Consider the following 13,241-nt stretch of genomic DNA (forward strand, 5'->3'; position numbering starts at 1 on the left):
TTAAATTATAACCCCCTGTACTGAATTATTGAGGAAAGTTCGTTGATTCCAGCATCGAATTTCTAGTTTATGTATACACATACTTTCAAAATATTGGTTTGGTTGCTTTTTGCTCCTGCTGATAATTACGTTAAAACCGTTTCTTGTTGTCTTATCCCTGGGTTAGCTTCACTGAAAGTCCATAATCGATTAGAATTAACGCCCGTGACTATTTTTTTAGTTAAACCTTTAATTATCTAAAATAGTCTAAGGTTCAATAAATCAACACGTCAAACCGAGTGTTATCCAGTAACACAGAGCTTCATGATGAGTTATCTTTTTATTCTCCGGGTAAAGTGGATTTTTATGCCCAGACGCTAAACTCTCTTAACAGTCAAAGACGATCTACACGTTGCTTCTTTCAAATCTTGTCGACTTTGTTTTCCTTCCCGACCTCACGCAATATTTCTCTATCTTGATCACGCAACTACTCCCCAACTATCGATCCCTGGGAAATTGTCTGCATCTGAAGATGTGTTCTAAGCATGTGGCAAGCTGCAATTAACACCACCTCTTTTTGTTCCTATTTCTCGATTACCCAAGAACACAAAAATGATTTAATGTCACGAGTCTGGTCAATCGATGCTAATCTTTTTCACTGCCTTCAAGTTGGTTTCGATTGGTCAAAGGACTTAAGGTAAATCCACTTATTGCCCAGCAAGTTTATTTGTGCGACCAGATTACGGCTGTTGCTCTACTCAGAATCGAAATGGTTGTCGTAAAACGTGTGTATATGAGATCGATGAACGATTGGTATAACCAATCACCTGCTAATCTTTTATTGATCTGTATTACCCCGCCTTTGCAATTCTCTCTCACAAGTATCGCTTTTGGCCATTCGATATTCCATTCAAAATGCTGTTTCGAATTTCACTTAATCGTCAATACTTTGTGTCTTAGAAAAAATACAAGATATCGGCAAATATTGTTTCTTGAACGGTCGTAATGCAGCATTGGAATAATGTAAACATATTAAGTAAACACGAGAAATTTACTGGGCTAAATTCGATTTCATAACGCGACACAACACAAATGACTTTTAAAATCGCAAATAATAGCCATATTGATTTGGATCGAAGGATGGTATACAAAGCATCCATTTTGCTTTAGGCCAAAAGAAGAAAGATCAGCTTAATGACTATTTGTCGTCAATATAGGAATTATCTCTACTGAAAATAATCTAAATACTTGAAAACTTTTCCCCCTATAGAGCCACAAGATGCTATGTTTACATTTTACAATATTACTTATACTTTGTAAAGGGAACCAGAAATCCATAAAGCAATATTATACACATTTCCGTTTTGTCTAGGGTGTTTTAGACGACGTTGACTGTCCATTGTTTCATCATCTGTATCTTGTCTAGTATATCACAAGAAGAATTCAATATTGACAATGCAGATTTTGTAATAATATGTACTCAATGAATTTTCGAATAAACCTTTTGATTATACAGACTTAATGAACTTTTTTTTTATTTTCAGTTTATTGAAAGAACATATAGAGAGGAAATGGCTAAAGGTATGTTATTATTTTTATGCATCACGACCCAGTCTTTGAATTCGTATTAGATATGATGCTTGCATATAAGTGTAGGTATTTATCTGTTCATGCTTGCAACTTAATAGCCTGACAAAGCCAGCTGTCTAGTCCATTCGGATGGGACGAAAACGGAGGTCCAGTGTACATATTGGCGTGCACGTAAAAGACCCCTTGGCAGTTGGAATTCGATATAAGAGTAGGCCGTAGCTCCGCTGCCCGGGCAAAATTTCCCTCATAGCACACTGTATGGCGTATGCCCGTCTTCATTAGCCCAGTTTAGGAGCAGAACAGTAGGACGTTAAACCCCACTTCATTTCATTTCATTTTGCAACTTAATATCAAATGTCAACACAACCATGACCTTTCGTAATTTAAACACATGCAGATTACAGTAAAGATATAGAGCCATTTTATCTGATGTCATAGCCTAATTCCAATCAATTACATGATAAGGGCTTACATTACATCCGGTTCAAGTCATTCAATAATGGACATTCCAGCATATCCGAAGGTTGCCCCGACCTATAAACGAAGCTAAAACATTTGACCATTTGACCTCTTGTAACTATAGGTCACGTAATTAAGAGATATGATAGATACATACTTTTATGATTATCGATCAGAATCGGGAGTACACCAGCACATTGCTATCCAGAAATCAAAAATATAAATAATCCCCTTATCTCTTTCAATTATTTAAATGTATTTAACTTTTGATATATGAATGACCGATGAACATATTAACAGTATCGCCCCTATTGAAAATAAAATGTCTATAAATATACATGTAAGTATGATGAATTACATAGGTGGAGCAATTTTATCATAATGATCCCAAATGCGTCATTCAGTTTTATACAACTTCTTACCTATTTCCGTTCTCCCATTTTCTTTACAGTTTAAGCGTTTCAAAATGAATTCTCGAGATGTCAATCGGTTGCTGTCGGCTGTTTTGTTTCATTTTCATGAAAGTATCTTTGTTTTCTAAATACCTGACAAATTTGTGTATCGAATAATTTCTAGTGATAGTTAGCCCAATTTCACTATTCATATCAAGTGTATGGTTAGAGGCGATATATCATTTAGGATGAGTCTGTAAGTGCTAATAGAAAATGATAAAACCCACGAATTGCCAGTAGCTAAGCTGCATGATATCCATCTCATTGATGTGTTTTCTCTTGTTCTTATCCTTATAGCTTTTGAAGAAACATTTGTTTGTATTATCTTTGTTTTAAAGAAGCTTCGTATTCGATCCGTGTATGCTTAAATTTACTTTTAGTTTATGATTGGGGGTAAAAAGATGATTGAGATAATATGCCTATATATAATGAGATGGTATTGTTTTGATATTCCGCCTTTGATGAAATGATAATTGATGATAGAAGTAGCCTATCAATTGTGTTCTGTCTTTTTATATTTTAGACAATAGGAGAACCATTATTTCCCCAAATAACAATTTTCTAGTACATTACAACCTTCTAACAATATCGAAATTCGCTGAAAACTAAGAAAACTCTTATACATATATCGATGTTTCTCAACATTCATTAAGGGAAAAATGAAAAAGATTGTATAACTGAGTTATAATGGTCGTTCTATTTATATAGCAAGATGAAGATTTATTAAACATCAGCTATTGAAGGGGTTAGAGAAACCTGCAGGCTTTTGGCGGCTTTATTACACTAGACACTTTTACAAAAAGAAAAATGGTCAGCCACTTTACTGTGTGTCGCCGAGATTGGTTCAGCTATATAGAAGACTGTTCTGTGATATTGAATCTTTTATACCCTCTGGCTAAAGACGAGCTGAATTAATTTACTTGGCTATCGATATTTTCTACACAAAACATTTTCACTCGCATTGAGAGAAAAACTGCACTATGTCAGATGAAGCATTTAGAAATTGTACTGCATTGCAACAAGGGGTTCGGTTGTAGAAATAACACGTCCGTCGATGAAGTAAACTTATTGCATTGTCATGTGCACTAACGTTTACTGGCAAAATCCAAAATATCGAATCATGGAAAACCTCTCTCCATCATCTTATTGATACAGAATATTCAAAACTTAAGCCACTTGAGTGTGAACAGGAAAGATTGGTAAGGGAAACTCAAGTGGTTCCGATGATATTCAATCATCGAATCGCCCTCTTCAGACAAGCACAGAATAGCTTTCTATAGGCAGGCAAGAGATGGGTCGATAGTGAACCCAAGTTATATGAATTTTTCAATTTGACCACATATTATGTTAATCAATAAGCTGCAGTGAACAGTTTCTATAGACTAAGCGATGAAAGTACACAACTCCTTTTGACAGGCCTTATTTCCGAGTCATTTTCTCGCCTACAAAAGGGATTTCAACACAAGGGTCATACAGAACAGATGAGTGATGCTTTCAAGTAGTATTGGACAATCAAAGGTTTTTTTTTCTTTGCTTTGTGGGTGTGTGAAGAAGAGGGTATAGCTTTAACAAGCTATTACTAGGCTAAAAACTTGTTTTATAACGGTACTTACTCTGGACCTATTAATTTTTAATGAAGAATTTGTATTACTCATCAAACTAGCATCACGAAAGTCTTCCACCCATCTTATGTCCACCCTCAAAGCTCTTCCAGAATTCTCTTTCATGTTGACACTATGCAAATCGCTGTTTCGGTATCACGCATGCCTGGACCATTGCTTCGGTTACATTGGTAGCATCACACGAAAGTCTTCCGCCCATCCTATGTCCACCCTCAAAGCTCTTCCAAAATCCTCTTTTATGTTGACACTATGAAGATCACTATTTCAGTATCACGCCGTTGCTTCTGTTACTTATGTATCCTCTATCCATTTCTTTGTCCATTGTCTGACAATCGGAGTTGTTTCGCAATTCTATTTATTTTGTGGATTGATATAACCATAGTTTGTTTTTATGGTTTCAAATTACCCATAAATTATAAGATTGATTCTACAGAAAGCATCTAGACATCATTGTTTCAAATGACAAGTCTTCATAAATGTAAATGCTGTAGACGCCATTGTTAGATTTGTATGTCGAAATCAGAAATCTTAGAACTAACAAACAATGTAGCCATTATCAGTTTGGATTTCATCTACATTTTTCTTCCATTGTGGACTTTGAATTGTTTTTATTCATTTATCAAGAAAAGCCATAAATCTGACTTGAATTTGACTGACATTGTATGAAATCTAAAACAACAATCCATTTAAAATACGTATCGTTTACCTATCTAAGACTTTAAAACTGTAAACGATTATATAAAGATTAAAATATTTTATTTGGGTCTATCCAGGATCGCTTGAGGGTGTGTTTGTAAGATACATTATTTTCGTAATGCTTGGCTATTAAGGTGGTATGATTAGGTTTAGATTTTCATTGGTTGCATAAAAGCATTTTCTAGTCCAAATAAAACGATCAATGTTTATGGGATGTTTTTGTTTCTATTTGTTTTAAATGATATTTCAGGAGGAACCATTTTGATTGCGATTAAAACCAACGTTGCCTATTAAAACCATCATGTCTTTGTAGATATGTTCTAAAATAGAAATATAAGAAGATTGACGAGCAGTATAAATATCCCCATTTCTTCATTACACTAAAAACTGCATAAACCGATGCGTAATAAAAGCTCGCGTTACTCAATTTTTCTGAGTAATTGACTGTAATTATTACGTTTCTAGATATAACGATGGCTTTTAGTTGATGCCTCTGCTACGGAAATTATCATTGCCACCGTGTAATCCAGGACCATTAGCGATTTCTATAGATACCTTGTAAAGCGATACTTGGGGTTATTCAATCTGTGAACAAGGAAGGTTTCCCGCACGCAATTTGTTTGGGAATATGGATGGATATAATATGGTTATTCATATTACTAGTATTCTCCATATCACAACTTTGATTACATTTTTAGATTAATATTATTTTTGTGCTTATTGTAAAGGTCTTCGAGCATAGAATTGCTAATCACCCTGTATTATATTACCCTCAAAATATACACACAAAACGGGGAATACATTATATCTGAGCAAATTAAAAGATGAAAAAAATGCTTGAAACATCTCCCAACAAGTTAAAAACTCTCACCGCCTTCAATACAAATTCTCTCATGGGTTATACATATGTAATATCATTGCCACGAAATTTCAGTTTTAATCTGAGATTTCTATCAAAATAGAAATCAAGAATTCAAATGTATTTTTTGTAAGTCTCCCAGAACTATATTCACCGTGCTTGATTAGATGCCCAAACCAGCTCCAACAGAAAAAAAGATAGAAATGTTTTACAATCATCTCTTTCTAGGTAATAAGACAACAATATATGTCAACAACCATTTCAAAGGGATAGAAAAGTACATCCAACACGCGAACAATATTATGGAGCCGTTTACTCAAAACGCTGTAAAGAAAAGTTTATTCTCGATTATCAAATTAAATATGTTCTTCGTTATATTTTGTGTCTAATTAGAATTTGTCAGTTTGAAAATATACATATAACTTTGCATATTATTTGCCATATGTTCTTCGTTATATTTTGTGTCTAATTAGAATTTGTCAGTTTGAAAATATACATATAACTTTGCATATTGTTTGCCATACAGACTAAAGTTAATAGCTACAGGCTAAAGTTAATAGCTGATTCATACATAGTGTTTAAGGTCATGAGACGAAGAGGCCTATTGATTTTCATCTATAATTACTGCTAGAGTTATGGCCCTTGATCACTTAGAAAAATCTTGTAGACGCTCTGGAGGTTAAAGTTAATATTCGATTGACTTTAAATTGATACAGTGTTTAAGGTCATGAGATTTCCGATAATTGCTGCCAGAGTTATGACCCTTGATCTCTTTGAAATATCTTGTGGACACTCCAGAGACTAAAGTTAATATCCGATTGACTTTGAATTTATACACACCGTTTAAGGTCATAGGACGATGAATCCTGTTGGTTTTCATCCATTTCTAATAATTTTTGTCGGAGTTATTGCCCTTGACCTCATTGAAAAATCTTGAAGAAGCTCTAAAGGCTACAGTTACTATCCGATTAACTTTAAATTTATACATACACAGTGTTTAAAGACATGAGACAGAGAATCCCATTCATTTTCAGCGATTCCGATAATTACTGCCAGAGTTATGGCCCTTGATCACTATGAAAAATCTTGTTCACACTTTAGAGGCTAAAGTTATTATAAATTGTTTATGGTCATAAGACAATCAATCGAAACAAATTATAATGATTTTTGATAATTACTTAACGGGTTATTACTCTGAATCAGATTTTCATGCGTTGTAAATCTTCTCATTAATAACAAAAGAAAAAATATGCGACAACACTTGCTGTCTGCCGGACGACTTAGCTGGGAGCATGTTTCGTTGCCTGGCAACCCATCTTTGTACTAATCTTAATTATTATATAAGTAATAAATTTGGCCCATATCATGGCCATATTCTTATTGGCCATATGTCGCAATGCCTTTTTAATGTAACCTTTATTCCGTTCATATATATATTGACAATGATATTGCGTTCTTTGAAATAAAATTTATAGATCCATACATACTTGATGAAGTAGAAGTTAAAAGAAGTCAATAGATATAGATATTCCACGATGGCCTTTATGGAACTCAACTTCAGAACATAATCTGTTCTTAAATCTCATCACAAAAACTATATGAACTCTTATAGTTATTTGTAAACAATATATGTATATTTGATAATATTTTCTAGGACTTCTCTTGGTATATTTATTCACGTCTTTACTTTCTTGGATAGTTTGTCTTGGGGGTTTATAACCCCATACATAATAAAACCGGACACTCGCAGGGCAAAGATAGTACTAATCCATCTTGAAATAAATACAACTTGGAAATTTTTAATTTTTTGGATAGGAAGTTAATAATATAAGTGCAAATTTGGATAAAGCAAAAAAGAGCACACCCAAAATTGCGTTTTGTAAACCATCTGGTGAAGACAGTAGGGGGTAATAATAAGCACTGAAAATGCTCAGAAATCAGATTCTCGTTCAGTAATATTAGTATATTGTTATTATTTGTAAATGTATTTATATTGGCATATGAACAAAATAAATACAGTTTTACATACTTTGATGGTCCGTTATATTCTTTGGTTAAACTAATAGAGAAATTTTAATGTTAGCGTTTTACGATCTTGACACTGATAAAATTGAAGCAGGTTATCATATTCTGGAATATGTTAGCTAACTTAGACAAACCAGCTAACTTGTCAGTATTTCCATTAGGTTAATGCAATAAGTGAACCATTTACATCTAGTTAGCCGCCAGATTAGCTTAATTATCAATATAGTTATGAATAATTAACGAATTAGATTGACAGAATGACGGCACTAGTCTGTTAATCTATTGTTAAAGCAGATTCAAATTACAGACAATTAAATGCATGAGTGACAGTGTCGTATATTAACCAGTTTGTGCTGGAATCAAATATTAAGTGACACATTTTTTTTTATTATTTAAAAATAAAAGGTAAACCGAAATTCAATTTAATAGCCTAAGGCTAAGATTTAGAATCTGCTTCTTGTTAAGTTTTTCTTTCAGCGCACAAAATTGGTTGACACCAAAACTTTATACGATAATCTTTCAACCGAGTTAAAATCGTGTGTTTACGGTTTGCATCTTCAACAATATAAATAATATCGTACTTATGTCACTATTGTTCTATGGGAGAATAGTACAACCTTTAACAACGCAAATAACAATTGAACAGATTTAATGAGCAAAAAGTAATTTCTGTAAATCGTCTGGAAAAAAATGTCTTACAATGAAACTAACAAAGAAATATCATTAATCAAAATAACCAGTGTTGTTTTTCATTGTTCTAGAAACTTTCTTGCTGAAATACCGTCATATTTGAATATAGGATTTCCTCTCTCTAATGTATTGTTTGTCATGCTTTAAGGTCAATTAATGCTCAGAACGATTTAATTGCTAAATACATTGTTTGTTTTTCACTAGAAAATTTGAATTGGCTATTAGCATTTAATGATAAAAGGTTCTTCATATGTATTTATGTATAATTCTGTGTACACTAGAAGAGAAAACTCCGATGGTTGACATCAAAATAAATATGAAAGGTAATCGTGCGTCATTATCTTTAACGGTTTCAAATTATCAAAAGTCTCTCGATGCCATCTCAACAATGGTACCAATAAATAATATAAAGATCCAAATATAACACAATTCTTGTAATTAGTTTTCGCCTCATTACTGCTTTTATTGAAGGGTCTTTCGTCTCGTTAGGTGCCTTGTCTTCATATTTCTAGATATTGAAAATATATTTGATCACACATTCCCTTCCAATTTGGCAAGTAATTGTCGTAACATATAAACTGTTGGGTTTCATCACAATGGTCCTCAATTACTGTTAACGGTGGTTAACTTTATATTCTTCATCACAAAGCAAAATTGGCGCCATGTTACCATAGTGATGGTAAATGCTAAAAATGCTCTGGGCGTAAATTGCGGAAAGAACGCCACAATGGAGCTTCCGATGAAAGATAGAAACACGGAGAGCAATTAGAGCCTTTGTAACCACATCAAAAGTCTTTTCACGTTTGCCTAACGAGTAGTATAATATTAATACTAGATAATCGAGGCTTTTCAATCAGTGATTTTCAATTTCATTTGATAATCTCAAACGCTGGATAATCGAATATTAGAGATACGTGAGTGGCATGAATAGCATTCGGTTCTGGCAAGCACTTAATTTCGCTAGAATTACAAACTAGCAGGAACCGTTCTGTTGAAAATGAGTTGTCGCCATATTTAAAACCTTTTAGTCTGGCCAGACTGTAAATTAATACCCAACATACCATTCTTAGACAACAAAATGGATACTTTAAGGAAACTTATGAAATGTCTTTTGTTTATTTACATATATGTAATGGTCATCAAATTATCTGCTGTATTCTCTTTCTGGTCCAAGTTTGAAAAGCCTGACGTTTTGAATACCGATTATTATGTTTTAAAAGTTTTTCCTTGAGCGTGCACTTTATAATTTCACGGTTTGTAAATCAATTTTTCGAGAAGTAAAGTCGAAGAGCAGAAATATGCGGATCATTAATGCCCATACTATCGCTTTAGTGAGTCATGTACACGGAAGGCTATGCTTGTCCAAAAACACGCGGTACTACATCTTTCATTTATATGAGTTCAGATAGCGAGTAATTTCTATTGGATATACATGTACATACACAATAATATTGAATCCCTACATTTCTTTTTCTACATGCACCAGATATTTCAAATGCACCGATACTAATTATCACGGATATGAATTACGTGCATAGCAATTAAATAAGAAAGATAAACATTTAGTGAAGACAATCCTAGTATTTATATAATTATATATCAAAATTATAAAACATTTGCCAATTGTTAACTACTATCATACCTTTATTGATGGAAAAAAAGATTACAAGTTGTCATCACTACATATTTATAAGATTAATTACGTATCATTAAAATGGAATTCAATGTAGCGATAAACTGCAAACACGACATGAAAATCTGTTTTCCAGAACGCAATTTACAAAAACTGAAAATAAATATCCAGTGTAGTTACTACCGTTTGCCAGATTTGAGCTTTGGGATGCAACTGGTGTAATTTTATGCCTCATCATATTAAAGGTAATTTTAACGCTTCGTTAGACGTAGAATTGGACAATGGTTTTAGCATGCCTTAACGGTGCTACTGTTTATTTATATGGGCAAATGTCATAATTCTCGTTTCTTATTTATAGGCCGCGTATCAAATGACCGTAAAACCATAAAATGCAGGTATTATTACTAGCTAGAAACATAAAGTGTGGTGGCACGTTGCAATACCAATTATTTACTATGTAGGTAATTGATAGAAAACACAGGTATTGTAGGATGTTCTTTCACTTAATACAATTGTAAATAACTGCCATTTTCCTCCCGATAGAAAATAGTTTTTGCGAGGTGATACGCCTGATATACAAATTCATTTAATCACTCAACGTCCTTTACCATCCATGTAGACCAACCACTGGCATGTCACATATTGGATGACCACAGAGGCACACATTTCAAACCAACAAACTTTTTAGAAGAATTCTGTTGGGGTATTACATGGAATTCATTTTAAAGGAATAAGAATATGGTGTTTGTTTTGATTGATTAAATGGCTATATTTAATCCGGTCTTATACTCTCTACACACTCTATTTTCGTGGTGTCAATAATAAAATATTCTACTTCAAGACGTTCCCTTGATAAATGAAAAAAAAATCTTAAAGCTGTGAATAATTTATTCTATGTGTAATTTCCATCTTGATTTAAGAAAATCGTAATTTAATTAAAGGAGCTAAATCTCTATCCTTTGGTACCTAGACATGGACACAAATGGGTCGCAACGCATAACATAATTTAATATGAATGTGTATAAACTGATTTACATTCAATCGTTTCTGTTTTTACTATAATTTCTGATCAGTTATGTTCGGAGAAATACGCGAAGAGTCGAAATTGAATAGCAGTCTTTGGCGACTGGTTATTCCAGTCTACAGTATTCTCCCCTGTGGGATATTTTCAGCCTCGTTCATCGAGTCGCTTCCTTATAAATTGCGCTCGGAAATTGCGATTCGTGTGCCAGTTTTAAAATTTTCATTTTGTCTTAAATATTGGATATCAGAAGCTCATCTTTTCACGATAAGATAGCAACATCAATGTTGATTTAAATTGACCAACAAGTCATGTTTGCAGTGTCGAAGACTTTGGGTGATATTGATTTAGAGACTTGCCCGCTTTAAACTTGTTTTGTGTGAAACATTTTGTCTTGTCACATTAGGTAAATTACTATCCGAAAATCATGTAGGACCATAAAAACATTAGCTTTCATAATGTCGACGAATTTTTGGATAAATAAAGAAAATAGAGTTCATGAGTGGTGAAACTTAATATTTTTGTTGATGTATCTTTATAAGGAATTGTATTCGTCTAGTGATTTATGTGTTAACACTGCATACTGATACCCATCAAATAGGTATATTTACATTGTGCACGATTTAATGTAGCGGCAAATCAACATGTGCAACCCACACTTACAGCTACTGCTAGAATTCCCTTCTTACCATGAAAATCCCAAACTCAGCTACAATATCTTCAGTAGACCACACACACTGTGTTAATGATATATCACAACTCGTAAATATGAAATTCGGAATTTTAATCCAGATTGACCTACTCATATTTTATTTCAAATACAACTATTAAAAGGGGGCGGAAAGTGTGATGTATTCTACAATAAAATCAAGAAGTTAACTGACTAACCTCAAAATCATTAATTTTTCAAATACATCAGAATCTGTTGTGACTGTAATCATGTAAACTACATCAAGATTCATTGATTCACCAAGTATAGAATTCTTTTGATGATCTATATAGAACTTATTTACAAAACAATATTCACTCAAATAGGTTCTTCAATCCCTTTAATTGAAAACTTTTGAAATGGATCAAAAGAGTATAACTCTTATCATTGGCAATGTTTCGTAATTTACTTTGTTTAACCCAAATGGCATTCGGTATCTTGACTTCACCAACTTCTTTAATTTCATCAGGCGATCGTCGAGCAGATGTTTCATTGACGTTTTGTTAATTATTCATGCTGTAAAACATCACAAGACTGGCCTCTTATGTTTTCCGAGCACCTTTGACATTAGGAAATAAGTTTTCAGCAAATGAAAGATAGTGTGTGTGTTTTTTTTAAATTCATCACGTCATTACATTAGCCAGAGATATGATTTGTTTAATAAATAGTTAAGAACATTCAATTGCCTTTCAAATTATCTGATAAACTAACGGTAGCTTCCACAGCGGAAACTTCAGATGATCCGTGTGTCAGGTTATGCTTGATTCATCTTATAGGTTATCTGATACGGGAAGGTACCAAGGGAGATAGACGCGTTTGTAACCACCTATTATATTCCATGTTATAAAGAGATATTTCTCTTAGATTGGCACTCTTTGTTGTCTTTAACTGACATATAGGCATCGATTTCTCTGGGATTTAAGGTCACTTGTGGAATCTCGGTAGAATCTTGTTGAAATCAATGGCACATCCTTTCTCCATGTCAAGTGAAGCAATACAATCATATGCTTGAATTTTCAGATACCAATTCTTGGCGGGTTCTATAATTATGTGTATTGAAAGACAGTGAAGATTTTGGACCATTTTCATTCGATCTACATACACTTTTATACATTAATCAAGCCTAATGCTACATGTAAATTCCCACTATCACGATTCGCGCTGCGATTGAAATCGTTGAGTAATCGTGGTGATCCTAGTAGGTCTTGTTATATATTGGCGTCAGTTGTAGTAATCGTGTTGATCGTATCGAAACGTATCCGAAGTATCTGCACGTACCAGATCGTGGACTCAATAGGGACAATCCAATCGTTGCGCATCGCACTACAGTGGGGACCTAGCATTTAAACACTCGTCCGAATTTCTACACAATTCTATGGAAGACAATTACTGTTTATATATGAGCAACTTTTCAATCAAGTTAGTATATTTGACCCGTGCAAAATGCTTCCAAAAGCCCCAGATCCCTTCATATTTCTGAAGCAATGGTGACGAGCATTATTATCG

At 33.5% G+C, this 13,241-nt stretch overlaps 1 protein-coding gene across 1 annotated transcript in view; it reads left to right on the forward strand.

The window, feature by feature from the left end:
• LOC126809088 (tumor necrosis factor ligand superfamily member 10) overlaps positions 1 to 13,241 on the forward strand; it is a 50,864-nt gene that overhangs the window by 23,141 nt on the left and 14,482 nt on the right. Inside the window, exon 2 of the mRNA XM_050534057.2 lies at positions 1,524 to 1,560. Within this exon, the coding sequence (XP_050390014.1) occupies positions 1,524 to 1,560 (37 nt within the window). The remainder of the gene's footprint in view (positions 1 to 1,523; positions 1,561 to 13,241) is intronic.

The sequence above is a fragment of the Patella vulgata genome, chromosome 1 (genome assembly GCF_932274485.2).
Source record: "Patella vulgata chromosome 1, xgPatVulg1.2, whole genome shotgun sequence".
Taxonomy (NCBI): Eukaryota; Metazoa; Mollusca; class Gastropoda; family Patellidae; genus Patella; species Patella vulgata.